The 15,247-nt window shown below is 52.8% G+C and overlaps 1 protein-coding gene across 7 annotated transcripts; it reads right to left on the reverse strand.

Moving 5' to 3' along the window:
• Nucleotides 1–351: 351 nt before the first annotated feature.
• PIANP (PILR alpha associated neural protein) lies at nucleotides 352–13,742 on the reverse strand. Of its 7 annotated transcripts, none has more exons than XM_064644654.1 (7): nucleotides 13,725–13,742; nucleotides 12,695–12,856; nucleotides 6,280–6,348; nucleotides 5,573–6,138; nucleotides 5,350–5,431; nucleotides 4,875–5,102; nucleotides 352–4,725 (listed from the first exon to the last, which is right to left on the reverse strand). In XM_064644654.1, exons 3-7 carry the CDS (start codon nucleotides 6,294–6,296, stop codon nucleotides 4,704–4,706), a joined length of 915 nt encoding a protein of 304 aa, XP_064500724.1. In that variant the 5' UTR covers nucleotides 6,297–6,348; nucleotides 12,695–12,856; nucleotides 13,725–13,742; the 3' UTR covers nucleotides 352–4,703. The 7 variants fall into 7 exon arrangements, with proteins under 7 accessions (XP_064500724.1, XP_064500723.1, XP_064500728.1 ...); XM_064644653.1 differs by lacking the exon at nucleotides 13,725–13,742 and adding an exon at nucleotides 13,177–13,365; XM_064644658.1 differs by lacking the exon at nucleotides 13,725–13,742 and adding an exon at nucleotides 13,177–13,364 and having other exon boundaries at nucleotides 6,252–6,348.
• Nucleotides 13,743–15,247: the final 1,505 nt, after the last annotated feature.

Here is a 15,247-nt window from a genome sequence, read left to right on the forward strand (position 1 = left end):
CCCAGCGTGAACCTGTGTGTGACAAGCAGCCCCAACATACAGCTGGGAGGCAGAAGCTCCAGAGGCAGGACAGCAGCTTTGGGTGGAGAAGTGGGTGAAGAAAGGCTCCTCCTCCATCAGGGGCCACTTCCCATGAAAATGCATGAAGGTGGTCAACGGGGCTCTTTGGTCAGCAGAGAGACCAAAGCAAGATAGGTATATGGCCAGATTTCCCCCTCTACCTCAAAGAAGAGACTGTGGGATGCTAGGTGTCTGAGCCCCCATCCCACTGGGGTCTACCCCAGGTGAAGTCCCTCTCATCCCACCCTGACTTTTCCAGTGTTACACCTTCCACAGCAGCGAGAGCTCTGCTTTCAATAATTTGCAAAGTTTTATTTAAAAATGTTGAAACTAACATCCCACAAGAATTGAATATTTCACCACAGGGAGAAGAGAAATCCTACAAAAATATATATCACAGCGCACAAGGGCAGGGGAGGGGGAAGAGCGAGACTGAGCAGGGAAGCATGAGGGAGGCCAGAGGGGAGGATGGAAGCCGCAGCAGAACGAGACCAAGTGGCAAAGGGAAAACAAGAGAGGAGTGGGGAGAGTGAAACAGTAGGAGGGGAGAGATACCCCGGAGGGAGACCATGGTACAGGACAGGAGTGGGAAGAGGGAAAACAATGGGAGAGGGAAAACAACGGGGGAAGAGGAGTAGAGAGCCAGCAGTTGGAGAAGGAAGGCAATGCCTCTCTATGATCTTGCCAAAGTAGGGCCAGCACTACAATGGGACATTAGTAGGGGTGCAGATGGGCAGCTGGAGTTTGACCCAGGGCTTTTGTGCTGCAGGTCTCAGCTCTAAGGCTGTGCCACAGATGTGGTTTGTCAAAGTGAAAAAACAAAACCCCAGTTTAATTCAGAACAGTCTCAAGATGGTCGTGTTTGAGAACTTGCGGGGAATGAACAAACCACTCCTTTCCAAGCATTTTTCTTTATTGGGAAGTGGAGTGGGAAACGAAGGGACCAGATTTGCAAGGGCACTTGGGTGCCATTGAGGAAGAGGTAGATAGCCCTCTCTGAAGTTTTGGGATGCTTGGCTGGATGTGAGTCCCTGGAAACTGGACTGGAGGAGAGGTGTGGAAGCACACAGCAGCGGTCTGTTCCCTGCCTACCAGTCACAACCAACCAGATGGGGAAGCCCAAGCAGGATTTGGCCTTGTGGTCATACCACTCTCTTGGGTACAGAGAGGGAGACTTCAGTTCCTGCTCCAAAACAGTATAGGGCAGAGGGGAGAGATTCTCCCTCAGACCTTTCCTCCCTCCCATTGCACTCACAGAGAGACCACCCTTGCGTTAACAAAGCCAGGGCTCTCCAGGAGCTCAGCAGAGACATAGTTCCTTCAACTCACTCAGCCCACCTGGATGTTGCCTTTTAACGGCAGAGAAATGTTGGGCAGGATCAGCCAAAAGCTATGAGCATTTTCAGCCGTTTTCCCCACATGCTTTTCTCTCTGTAAAGTTTTCACTGGAAAAAAACAATAATCCAGACCTTTCTCCTCTGTTCACCTAGAAGCCAGGGAAAACTGATAGGCTGTGCCTCAGAAGGTACTGGCCTTTGCCCTGGCTTGGCATTCAGTGCTGTCAACACATCCATGTGCACATCTTACAAAATACTAGCCTGGGACAAGGAAGAGACTACAGGCATGCTCCGGCTCCAGTTTCTGTAGGGGAAGAGGGTTTATAAGGCTCCAGTCATGGAGAAAACAGATTCAGTGAGACTATTTATTGACTGGAAGAAGCTTGTGTGTTTACATGTGTTTTGAATGTTTTGTTCCAGGGACAAAACAGCAATGAATGTTTGGGCAGGACCGTGAAGTTGTTTCCCCATACCTAACCTGTTTTGTGTGAGAGAGTGAATGACTGTCATAAAAAGATATTTGGCTAGGAAAATTGGTCTTAGAAAAGATGTTCGACATATCCAAGCTTCTGTTGTTTTAGTAAGAGTTTTCTCTACTGCATTCACCAGCTTCCCCCTTACCACAGTATCCATGAAAGGTGTCACTCCCTGGAAATACTTTTACCAAAACCAGAGACATGTAAAAGGGGGAGGAAAAAACCTCAAACCACTGAAGCCTGATTTGTTTGCAGAATTTACAAAAGCCTGGCCAGGAGAGTGCAGGGCTTCCACGCATCAAGCGTTGGAAAATGTTTTCACTATGCCTCTTGTGGTCCCCTCCCACTTTCTTACAAACCTTTTCTCCATGCAGCATGTGGAAAAACAAAGTCCAAGGACAGCCCTTGAAGTGAAGAGTCTAAACTCTGGCCTTGTTTCAACAAACACTGTTGATCAAAGAACAATCTAATTAATCTGGTCTGGAAGATTACTTAAACCAGTTCAAAGCATTATATTGTAAACTGCCGGCAATCAGGAGTGTGGCCTCCTGCAGACTGTGTGCAGATGTCCTTCCCCTTCTAGCATGGATGTACCAGTGAGAGGGGGAACAGCCCCGAGCTGCCCTCAGCTTGCAGGGGCAGCAGCAAATGGGGCAGCGAGCAGGAACAGCCACCTGGCTCTTCTCTGTCCATCTGCAGCTTGAATGCCCACCAAAGCCTTGAATGGAGCCTGAATAAGAACAGGCTCAGTAACAGATCGATCTGTGGTAAAGCACTAATATCCCCTGCTATAAGCACAGACTCAACCTGTGCTTAGACTAGAGATCTCCAGAGTCCTTTTCCACCTACACCTTTCAGCCATTCAGTGCTTTTAATAAGCCAGTAATTTTATTTGACCTGTCATTTTCTCCAATTCGCTACTGTTTTTTGCAAAGCTTATTGTAATTTACACTCTTATTTAAATGTCCTTCACAGTGAGTCAGATGGGACTCGAGATCACCTAATAGTTCTTCTGGGTAAATGGGCAGAACCAAGCCTCTTATGAAATTCCCTGTGCTTTTTCTTACAAAGGATAGGCTTTTACTACAGAGATAAAATTTGAAAGGGCCATTTCCTTCTCTCCAACATGACTTTTGTCAGAAATTTTATATGGTGCAATAGGGTCTTCAAATTGTGTGTGTTTCCTGTCTCTGGACACATCAGTCCCACAGCTGAAGGTGTTTGAACACTATAGGGGCAAACCTTAACATCATTTCAGCTCAGTGGCTATCAGTATGGTGTTTTAATTAATTTGAAGGTGTCCACAAAAGCCAAGGGAGAGCAACTATTGTCATTAAGCTGAAATTTGCCATCTCACTCTTCCTCAAAGTGACACCCTGGGTCCACACATAGAAAGAGGTGGAGATGCACGGATCTTGCTCACAGTGACAGTGTGGCTGCCTGTCTCACGGACCACCACAGCCCTGAAGGACATGCACAGGCAACCAGTTTGGACAGACACCTGTGCCATTGCTTTCAGTTCCCAACTAGCTGGGGCAACACACTGAGGAAGCTTAGGACCCCAGATATCCTCTCTTTCATGCCTTTGGTGAATATTGCCTCATGGGTTTCCAGTCACTCCAGGAGAGATCTACCAGCAGTACATGGCAACCCTTCCAGTGTTCCCAAAGTCAACTCGAAATTGCTCTTTGTCATACCAGGCACAGAGAGTGTCTGCTGCTTGTTGCCTGTGCCATGAGGGTCTGAAAGCAGCTCCCTACCTCAGCCCCGCAAAACTCAAGTTCCTCATTCCCAGCTTTGTCTGCATGCCATGCTTTGGCTGCCGTGTCCAGGATGCTTGCTAAATAACATTGTGAGCAGAGGGCTTTGCCTTGGATTTTCTGAAGGACATCACCATAGACCGGTGTTCTTCAGAAAAATCTTGTTGAAGGAGACTAAGGGGGTGGAGGGGGACAGCAAGGAGGCTTTCAACAGATCAAAATATTTGGAAAGCTAAAGGAATCTTTTCCAGCTTTAACTGGCAAGAGAAGTGGCAGGGTGGTGGGAACTGAGGGAAAGAAAACTGTGAATGGAGAGATGAAGAAAGATAAAAGCTGAAAAGAAAAAAAACAGAGGAGTGTTAGGCAGAAAGAAACTGGAAAGATGTGAATATTTTCCATCTAAGGGGGAGGCAATGTTTCCTTCAAGAAAATGGATTGTTGAGGGGGCCCAGGTGTTGTGTGAGCCTCTTCTGCCCAAGCTTCACCCACCATTGGGATCTCAGGAAGGCCAAGGCCTTAGGAACAGAAGAACCTGCTGCCACCTGAGTCACCTTGGCTCAGGGGAGACCAAGCCCCAGCAGGCAATCCTGCAGCCACTGAACTCCAGACATTCACTGCAAAGCACACGACATGAGAGGAGACACACGGAGGGGTTAGGGCCCACGGGGACAGGGGTATGCCTTTCCACCTTGCCTACACCCAATGTCAGGCATGCACTGGTGAGAGAGTCATGGAGATCCAAGTGTGTCTGCGCACATATGCAAGGAGAGGGGCTGGGGAGGTCAAGATTTCACACCACCACCAGCTGCCTTCCCTCCCAGCATCCTGCTCTCCCATCCCCCTGTCCTGCGTGGGTGGGGGAGTCCCCAACCTTCCCCCAGCAGGAGGCTAAGGAGGCCCAGCTCGTCCATTTGCCCAGGCACATCCCAGTGGGGTTAGTTAATAATGGTGGTGGTGGGCCGTGGCACAAGGAGATTGTTGTTTCCTGGGGTAGCAGAGGCAGCAGGAATCTGCACTCGCCGGCTGTGACAGGAGTGTGGGGGGAGCAAGCTCGGCCTCTCCCAGGAGCGTCACAGGTTCACCAATGGGATTCTGGGGGAAAGAGAGAATTGGAAATTAATTAATGCTTACACTGCCCCAACCCACAACCCCCACTAACCAATGGCACCTTTACCGTGCCTCGTTCTACCTGTCCCGCTGTCCTCTGCTACCCCCTCCTGCCTGGCTCACCGGCCACTCACCGGTTGAGCTGGAAGGCTGCGTTCTTCCCATGGCCACCCAGTTTCTCCACACCCTCCTGGCCCTGCCTGGACTCCTCTGCCTCAGGCGTGGGGGCCAGGGAGTCGCCGTAGGGCCCCAGGATGCTGACGGTGGTGGGGGAGAGGTCCGTGAGAGGCTGCTGGCTCTCCTGCTGCCTCCCACTGCTTTGCTGCCCCGAGTGACGCCGGCGTTTCTGATTACGGTCCCAGCTTTGGAGAGAGCAAGGGGTGAGGGAAAAAGACAAGCCCCTGCCCTAAATGACAGGCAGATCTGTGGGAAGGACCCCACTACGCTCAGTGTTAGAGCCCAACTTGGCCATGTGCCAAACCTTCCAAGGGCTTGCAGCACCAGATCTGCACGCGTGGGACAAATGGGTCCCAACCCCACAGTCCTCCTGCCCACCCACCTGCAGACACCGGCATGGTGAGAGCCTCCAGCAGCCCAAACCCTACTCACCAGAACTTGAATATGATCCCGGTGGCAACCAGGACAATGATGATGGAGATGGTGATGGTGACGTACAGCTGGGGGTCCACACCTGCGAGGCAAAGGGAGAGAGGGGAGTGTGATGGCCACTCCCACCGGTCCCCAGAGAGCAGCAGGGAGGTTACATCTAAGTTTTGTAGAAGGAGCTGCTCCTGCAGGGACAGGAGGTGAAAGAAGCAAAGGGCAAATTTACCTTCCCCCCGGGGCCCAAACAGGAAGGGCCGCAGGGTGGCCGGGGTCTCCCGCAGGTTGAGCCCCGCATTGTGCAGGAGTGAATGGGAGTTGGGCTGTGCCGTTGCCATCCCGTGCGGCGAGACAAAGGTGTATCCCAGCGGTGGGAAGCCTGGGTTGGCTGAGTTTGTGTCCCCTCCATCCTCATCTGACACCGTGGGACCCCACACGATGGCCCAGGGGTACTGGGAAGAGGGCATGCCGTCCTCAAATCCGGAGGGAGTGGCAGGACGGGCCCCCGCCGCCTGACGCCTCAGCCGCACGACGTGCCGCAGCTCTGCTCCCCGGGCAGGCAGGGCACGCTGGCGCAGCTGGGCCGAGCGAGAATCCCGCTCCGGCAGCGAGGTCCTTTCCCAGATGCAAATGGGCCGTGGGGCTGAGGGGCTCCGACGGGTGCAAAGAGGCCGAGAGGCCATTGGGACGCGAGAGCGAAGAGACCAGATGCCAGGAGGAGGGATGGCCGAGATGACGAGGAGGAGATGCCACAGCTGCAGGGAGTGGATGCAGGAGAGGAGTGGAGGCATCCTGCTGCAGGGTGGGGGGGGGAAGAAGACAGCCTTATCTGAAATGTCCCTCCTGTTGAAAGGCCAGGCAGCTGGAAGCAGCCCACCACCCACACTCCTGTTGTCTTCCCTCCTCACCTGCCAATGTGGGAAGCTGTGAACCTACCAAGCACTGGGCTCCATCTTAGATGCAACAGCGTCTTTGCTCAGTGAGGATCTTGTCTCATCTTCTTCACTGGGAACCAAAAAGGAGGGGTGTCAGTGTCCCCTCACACAGCGGTGATGGCTGTCTCCCTGCAGGCAGTGTGTGCCACCCCAGGCAAGCTCCCGGCTCTGGCAGGCAGGATAAGGGGAGTCCATGCACCCACATGTGCACGCTGTCCTGCTCTCGTGCCCTCATGCTCTCCTGCACAGAGGTGTATCGTGCCCCTGATCTCAACACTGCACAGAAACACACGTGTTAGCATATGCTCACAAAAGCCAGGAGTGATGTCTGGAGCACACGTGCTGAAGCACATGTGCAGCTTCCCCAGGGACTCTAGTGTATGAGGGCTGAGAGGGGGATTCGGGATCTTTGTTTGCTTATCACTAAAACAAGTTGGAATCTTAATTCCTGTGTTTATTTATAGTGTAGAGCGTGTAATCCATTTATTAAAAAAGAACCTCTTCATTGTGTGCCAGAGCAAGGGAGAGAGAGGGGAAGCATGAGAGTGATAAACCAAGAAGACTGAGAAAGAGAGCGAGTCAGCCAGAAAAGTACAACCTTACTAAAGAATTTGAGAGAAAAACTATGCCTATCAAATATTTAGTATTTACTTTCCTCTTAGCTAACATAAAATTACCTTCCCACACTCCTCATCCTAATGTCCTCTGCACTGTCCCATCCCTCCCTTTCTCTCTTATTCCTCCCCTTTCTCTCTTGCCTCCCGTTGCTGAGCAGCAATAATACGGAGTAAGGGGAGGTCCCCTCAGCTGGATTTCTGCACCGGACGCGCACCACCCTCCGGCATCAGTCCGGTGGTAGCACGGCTGCCCTTCATGCTGTCTGCCCCTTCCCTTGGCTGCGCACAGCGCGGTGCCGGCCCTTCCCCGGTGAGCTGTTATGTGCCTGACCCCAGATCCTCTCCGCAACCGCACGCACATACGGGAGAAAAAAAAAATCATGCAAGATGTTCAGCTCACTCCTTCACTGTGAAGAGGAAAGCATGAATGCCGACAACCCACGGTCATGCCCTCCTGTGGCTGCCAGGGTGAAGAAACAGGGATGCTTGGCTGAGGGAGTGAATGCAGAGGCAAACCCTGCACCTCCAGTCCTGAGCAAGCTGTGCTGCACCTCCCGGCTCCCAGGGGGTTACTGCCATCCGCTCCTGCTCAGCCCATGTCCTGAACTAAAACTTCAGCCCCTCCTGCATGGGAGGCTTCCTCTTGCTGAGGGAAGAGCCTGCTGCTTGCTGTGATGTACACCTGAGGAGAGGGGCTGGGAAGGAAGGGCACCCAAGAGTAAGTAGCTGTCTAGCTCCTGCTGCATTAACCGAGGATATTTTTAGTTTCCTTCTGTTAAATATTTAAACAAAGTTCACAGAAAAAAAAAGAATTGTTGGCTAATGTGCCCTGCCCCTCCCTCCGGGGCAAGATCAGTCTCTGGAGGGATCCTGAGATGAAGATGAGGAGAAAAGAGCAGCTATTCTCAGCATTTCTTTGTACTTTGCTCTTGAACCTCTAAGCCTTGGAGGGGACTCAGTGTTAAAATGCAGCTCTGCAGAGAGGCAGCAGAATGGAGTAAGATTCTTACAAAGGCAGAGACTGGGGAGATCTTGGCCATCTGGATTATGATCACGATGCCGTGGAAGATCATGTCTGGCAACACAAATCCGTGACAGAATTTATTTTGGACTTTGAAAAGGAGGGGAATTCCAAGCATCGAGGACCTCCTTGTGTGAGTCTCCAGGCTAGAGGGCACACAAGCTGCACATGTGGTTTCAAGGTGGCCTGGAGTGCCTGGGGCCATGCCTGGCACTCACCATGAGACAGTAGATTCCTAGGGTGAAGAGCCTGCTCTCTTTGTTGCATGGCATTCTCAGTCACAGCTCAAATCTTCAGGGGCTGTGGGCTGTTTTGCATCAGGCAGCAGATGTGGATGCAGCCATCCCAGAAGGGGAGGTCTTCTCCGGGTACTGGTAGACCTCAGTGCCAGTCCTTCAGGGTGTGGTACGGTAGAGGTGCAAGTGTAACCTCTATCACTCCTCCTAACAGCAGTGGCTCTACCCTCAGAAACATGAACTGGGTGTAGGTGTGCTGGCTCACTGCGCTGTCCTTGCTTGTTGGGAGGTTTTATAATGGAGACCTCGTTGTATGTCTCAGCTGAGATTGTGAGTTCCAGCAACAGCACCACAGACTATGGATTTCCAGGATCTAAAGCCTGGGAATAAGAAACCCTACAGAGCCAAATCCTGGGTGGCTTTCACACCCAGTAGTCAAAATTTCAGCCCTACGTAGCAGGTAATGGCTGTAACGAGCTGTAATGAGGGGAAGGAGTGATCCCCAGCACTGACCACCTCATGTACACACGATGCTGAGGAGGTGACAGCCCGGACATGCGGCATAAAACTCAGACCTGAGACACTGCTGTGCACAGGTTCTGCTGCCTGTGAAGAGCCGGTGACTCTCAGTGCCCCCATCCAAAGATGACTCCAAATGAGCGCGGGAATGAGGCAATATCAGTCAGTCTCCGCTGACACATTCTGGTTTGCTAATCAGGTCGTGGCCGAAGACAGAGTGAATGTGTCCTGCACTGGCAGACCCAGGCCTGGTTGTGGAGGAGCTGGGAGCAGCACATAGCATGAAAGCTGTGGGACCAAAGGAAGGTTTCAGGTGGAAATGCCAGCCAGTGCAGGCTGGACGCCACCGTGCATGGAGAGTTTATGTTCAAAACAGAGCATGGATGTCTCTGTGGCTTATTGAAAAACTAGCAGACAAAGCATGTCTGGGGCACTCTGCGGTCAGCCACTGGCATTTGGGACTGTGTCCTGGGCACAGACCCTGCTGCGTTGGAGGGCAAGCGTAACACATGCCCCTTGTTTGGCTCTGTATGCAGCTCCCAGTGTGGATCCTGAATAAACTGTTAGATCTTCAGAGAGGAAGAGAGGACACCAATGCTCTTACTACCTGGATGCATAAATCCCACCTTAACACCATTCAAGAAGACTTTGTGCACCAGAGCAGAGAGATTGGATTTCTGCACCAATACCTCATGACATAACTCTTGCTTTCATATGTGTTTCCCAGCTCTAATTGCAATAAAACCAGACAGGGCTACTCCCAGAGTCTGAACAGGAACCTGTACACTTTCACTCTAGGTACAGAGCCTTCACCACAGCGTTCCGGTCCTGTGATGCACAGATGACAGAGTGTGAATGACAAAGCTATTTCCCCAGGGCACTTCATTGAGCTCAGTTTGTGAATCTTGGTGCTTGAAAGCAGCGAGTAAGAACTACATTGTTCTTTGCTACTGCATATGGACCCCACCATCAGTACAGACTGGGGCTAATCTGTTAGGAGCTGCTCTCATTGCATTTGCAGAATGGAAACATGAATCCACTGCTGTTCCCCAGCATCAGGGACCCATCTGTGCTTCCTCCCTCTCTTTAAGTCTCCTGCAGCATGGATCCACCACTGTTGGGACATGAGAGAGCTGATCTCGGTAGCCATGCCCTAAAGCATATATACCAGTTCACCAAGGAGGGCTGGGAATTTCCATCCTACCTAATGGCTAGGAGCAAAGCCTGCTGCACTCCTGTTCCGAGCAGGGAGCTCAAACTAAACCCTGAATGTGACACCCTGAGCTCTGGAGTTCAGATGCTACCATGCCCCAGGAAAGCCCTAGGATCTGCTGATGATAACTCCTTCTCCATGTTCAGGACTCTTGTATACCATCATCCCATAGATAAATCCTGTCCAAATAAAAAAGTCACAGGAATAATAGAGCCAAGGTGCCAGACGTGTGCAGGCAATAACCGTGCTGTAGCTCCCTCACATCAAAGGCAATCTGTAACCTTCTGTTACAAAATGCTGAAGTTTGACAAATTCAAGTGAGGAACAATACTATTAATAAAGAGGGTCATACACCAGCACAATTTACCTGGGCAAGTGAGTGTGTTCCTTACTGCCTGGAGCCTTTGCCTGGCTGTATTCCTAAAAGAGATGCTACAGTTCAATCAGAAGTTATGGGCTTGGTGCAGGAAATTAAATTGGTGAAATTCTCTGGCCTGTGCTCTGCTGTAGGTCAGTCTCGATGATCAAAATGGTCCCTCTGGCCTTAAATTCTGGAATCGTACAGCTTTCTCGATGCTTAGCCGAGATCAACTCTGACTGGAGAGCAGTTGGATGAAGCCGAGCGCACACAAGCCGTGTTAGCGAGAAGCGGGTAGAGTCGCCTTCCATCTGGGGTTGGGAAAAGAGTTGCACCCGATTCTGTCTGGCTCAGCTGGCAGATGATGATCTATCTGTATTTTTGTAACATCTCAAGCTTGACTGCTGTGATACTGTGCCTCTAGGAATGAAGCTGTCTGCTCTCAGAGTGTTCCAGCTAGTTCAAAATGCAGCAGTCTGTTTGTTCAGCGACTCAAGCTGCTGGGAAAGCATCACCATACCCCTCTGCACCCCACATCACCTCGCCTTTGAGCATAGAGTCTAGTTCAAGGTCTCCAAACCAGCATTCAAAGCCCAGCATGGGACAGGCCCCAGTGACCTAAGCAATCAATCACCTCTCCTTATGCAGCGATGACCTCACATGACGGATATATTCCACTGGAACAATGAAATTGCCAACCAGTTTGGGGAGAGGGGGAAGGGATGGAAGAAGGTTAAAGAGGCTCATGACCCTGAGAAACAGAACATTCACAGGAGCTGGGCCAAGATTATGAAACTTGCTGCTGGCTGAAATAACGCTCGCCATTAGCAACCCCGCAGCACCGAGAGCTTCATGCAAATCCTTGCTTCACCCAGCTCCCCCACGGCAACAATCCCACTCAAAATAGTGATAAAAAAATCAAAACAAACCTTAGGAGGACCCAACCCACCTCACAGAGAAGGAACGCTAGGTTGGCTATAATTTTTTAAACTCCGAGCCAGCATTAAGGGCTACAGTGACAGCTACCAATATGAGATTGTGATCTGGGACCACGGAACCTGGCAGCTATCTCCAAGCACTGAGCAGAGCGAGTCCAGGCACTGGCAGCAAGCCCCTGACATGCACTGCACGGTGCCCTGGGCATCCCACATCTGTATTTTTCTCAGTGGTCATGAACATCCCAGAGTTCATGGTCCAAGAGCCAGAGATGCAGTTGTTACTGGTTTGGAACAGAAAGCAGGAAGCCCAGTGTTGGTGAAAAAGGGTTATATATACATCCTGCTGTATTCAGCTGGGTGGGGACAGGGAAAGGGAGGAATCTCAGGGCAGCTGCCCCAGGGAGGTAATTCTGCTGCACTCGGAGGAGTTTTGGCATCTGGGAGTGTGAATCCAAATGCTGGTACCCTGGGATGGGAGATGCCAAGCCCATCTGGGGAAAGAGTTCCCACTATGCATGGGGCTGGGGACAACAGCTCACAGAGCAGGCTGCATCTGGGGGCAGGCAGTCGGAATGCAGTGCCTCACGTCAGGCTGCTCTACCTGGTGTCTGAGGCTGAGAGGGTTGGTGACAGTACCCAGGAGGATCCAGCAGGACCATGGAGGGGCTGACACTGCTTGTCCTGAATCAGTGCAGGTCCTGCAGCATTTCGTGACTTGCCAGTGGGAATTCCTGTGCCAGGGTACCAGGCTGAGCACTTAGGGGCTGGGTATGGAAGTCCTAAAGCTGGGGCAGAATGCAGGGCTGGAAGGGTGATGATGCATTTGGACATTTTGGTAGCTAGGGAATGGGCATGTGAAGCCCATCAATGGTCCTCTGAGCTTAAGTCTCCCTGCATTTGGGAACTGTGAATGTGGCCCCATTCCAAGCAGCACTCTAGGATGCCGGTCCCCTGCCATCTAGTGCCTGCCTGCAATACATGTTATGAGTCTGCCAATCTTCTGCCTCCCAGTTTCCTACTGTTCCCGGGCATCTGAGTGTTTCAAGTGCTGAGTCTCCACATCTGAATTGCTCTCTCTTGCATGGTGCACCCTTGGCCAGGCAGCACGAGGGACTGACCCCTCTGTTTCCTTCCTCCAGCTGCGCCAATTTGGCTGAAGTCGCCTTCCTCAGCACAGGCTCCAGTGCTCCAGCACAACAGGTCTGTGATGGAGCCCGAAACTGGAGGGCAAGAGGCAGCGATGCCTCGGCTGTGCCCCCTCCCTCCCATCCCCTCGGGCATCCCCTGCCCCAGACTGAAAGAGGAGGAAAAGAAGGGGGGAGGAAGGAGACAGCCGGCTAGAAGGAGACAGAGCACCTAGATGGGGAAAGGGAAAAGAAAAAAGGAGAGAAAGGACACAGGGAAGGAGACGGGGAGAGATGACTTGGAGACAGGCATGGAGCCCCCCTTCCCCCCACCCCTGCAACCCTGTCCCTACTCTGTCCCCCAAGCCCGGGCCGAGAGGATGAACTTACCTTGCGAGGAGACGAGTGGGGCGCAGCCGGGGCGGCGGAGCAGGGGGCTGGGGGAGCACAGCTGCTGCTGCCCGTGCCTCTCATGGCCAGGACGAAGGAAGGAGAACAGGAGGAGGAGGAGGAGGAGGAGGAGGAGGAAGGTTTGCTGAGGCTGAGCCTTGGCTGCGGGAGAGGGAGCGAGAGATGCCTTGAAATAAACAGCTGCCGAGGACTGGTCCAGCCCCTCTTTCTCTCTCTCTGTCTCTGTCTCTCTCGCTCGCTGCCTCCCGTTAACCCCATGGCTGCTGGCGCGGGCGCGCCCGGCACCGTGGCCCCGCTGCAGCCCGCGGGGGGCGCCGGGGTGGCCGGGCGGGGACAGCGGCCGGTCGGGGGCAGCGCATCCCCTCGGCCCCGGAGCCCCCTGCCCCGGTGGCCGGGCGCGAAGGCTCCTCCCGCTCCCTGCTCGCCCGCGCTGCGCTCCCGCAGCCCCGCGCCCGCCGGACCTGACCCCCGCCGCCTCCCCGCCGCCGCTGCCCGCTTCGCTCGGCTCGGCTCCGCTCGGCTCCGCTCCCTCGTCTCGTCGGTTATTTCGGGATCTTCACAGGAAGCGATTAGGTTGCCATGGAGAAAGGTGTCTCCAAGGGACCCGTCGCTTCAGCTCGCTCCGGCGAATGCCACCCCCGGACGGGTCCGTCCTTAGGGGGCGGAGGCCCCCCGGGATCCCGCTTCCCCGGGCCGTCCCCCAGGGCTCACCCCCGCCGCCCCCCGCCTCTCTGCCCCGCAGCAGTACCCTCGGGTAGATGCCACCTCCCGGTCCCGCCCTCCATCCCCGCATCCCTGCATCCATCATCCCCGCGCTTCGGGCCCCCTGGCTCCACTGCCCGCCGCGGTACCGGGCGGGGGGGGGTGGCAGACGGGCGACACCGGCGAGGCGAACCCCCGGGGGGGGCGGGCGGCGGGGTCCGGTCGAGCCTCACGGGCAGAACCCGTGGGACACACGGGTGCAGTGGGAGCAATGGGGAGGGGGGGGATCCGTCCAAGGTGGGTTTACCCGTGGAGAGATCACCCAAGTCTTTTGAGCGTGTCCCCAGGCGTCGATGCCGGGGATCGATGGGATGCGTCTGGAAATGGTAGGGATGTGACAACGAAATTAAAGAAAGAAGCTGATGTGCCTTTGAGGGGCCGGGTGTTTCACAGGGAAAATCTCCCTCCACCATCAAGAACCAAACAGAAAGCACAGACTAAATCCGAAGGGAGCAGCTGAGCAGCCAACGGGCGAGAGAAGAAAGTCAATGACAGAGAGACAGTTTCCACTCCAGGGTCTGAAATATGAGGAAGCAAAAAAGTAATTTCCTCAGATCCTCAAAAACAATCAAACTTTTCATCATAAAGCGATGAGGAAAGACTGTGACTGACCCTGAGAAAAAAAATAAAAAATAGTAGAGACAGCACTGAGCTGTAAAGCAACCTGCCACTGCATCAGGAATGGACAGAGGTGACAAATGGACACACAGTACCAAACCTGAGCACGGCAGGATGCCTGGAACAGGTTGTGCCAACTTTGGACAGATACTGAGGGGGCTGAAGTCTCCTGTTCTTCATCAGGCCTCCTGCGAGCTCCTGTGCTAATGAACCAGGCTGCTCCGAGCTTTCCCATGCCAGGACGTTTGAGTCTTGCATGTGTATTTGTGAGCATGTTTAGGAGAGACGACAGGTTTTTCACATGCTTGGGAGTAATATCAGTGTGTATTTGGACATATTGGCATGGGGATGCGGTTCTGTTAAGGCTTACAGTGACTGGGAGGTCAGGGCATGGGAGGATGGTACTGCTGGGGTTTGTGTGAGACGCTGCACCACTGTGCATCAACAGCCATGCACATGCTGAGGGCCCCGGCTTTTGTCCCCTTCATGTACAGGGGGGTTTATGTCAGAGATTATCCAGACTTCTGTTGCATTCTCCAGCCTTTTTATCTCTAGCCCTCATGGGACTTGTACAAATCATCTGTGCAAAGCTTGCTCAGTGAGCCCTCGCACACCCATCCCAAGAAACCTCCTGTACAGACATGGTGGAGCAACACTTCTTTTCCTGCTTTCTCACCTGGGAGTAGAGGAGGGTAGAAAGCTCTGGAAGGGTCTACAGCAGGCACACAGGCTCTTTCTGACCTTTTCAAATCCTGACGAATGTGTTTAGTATAATTGGGAAGCACAAAACAGAGGAGAAATTTCAACCAGGGAAAGGTCAGTTAAAGGGTGAAAATACAAATGACGCAAACACTGAAAATCCCCCTGAAGAGTAAAACTATAGAAAGCAGAAAAAGGAGTCAGCCATATGAGAGAGAACAAGGAGGAGGATTTTGTAGGGACCAAGAAAACACTGGGACATGTAGGGGGTAGTCAGGAAAGCCACAGAGGTGATGGGAACAGCAAGTCTAAGGGCTGATGTCATTTGCGCATCACTCCTGCATGATATAAAGGGAATGGCTTGTTTGGTATCCTTTTCAAGGGAAAGCTAATGTAAAATTACAGAGAAATTTGAGCAGAGAGATCAAATCAGGTGTTATTGGCTGTTATTTC

This window comes from Pseudopipra pipra, chromosome 2 (genome assembly GCF_036250125.1).
Source record: "Pseudopipra pipra isolate bDixPip1 chromosome 2, bDixPip1.hap1, whole genome shotgun sequence".
NCBI lineage: Eukaryota > Metazoa > Chordata > Aves > Passeriformes > Pipridae > Pseudopipra > Pseudopipra pipra.

Excerpts from the sequence above, each read along its gene's own strand:
- PIANP (XM_064644654.1), bottom strand. Across the intron at positions 5,432-5,572 it reads GTTTGGGCCCCGGGGGGAAG|GTGTGGACCCCCAGCTGTAC; the intron begins GTAAATTTGCCC and ends TTTGCCTCGCAG. Across the intron at positions 5,103-5,349 it reads GGGATCATATTCAAGTTCTG|CTGGGACCGTAATCAGAAAC; the intron begins GTGAGTAGGGTT and ends CTCTCTCCAAAG.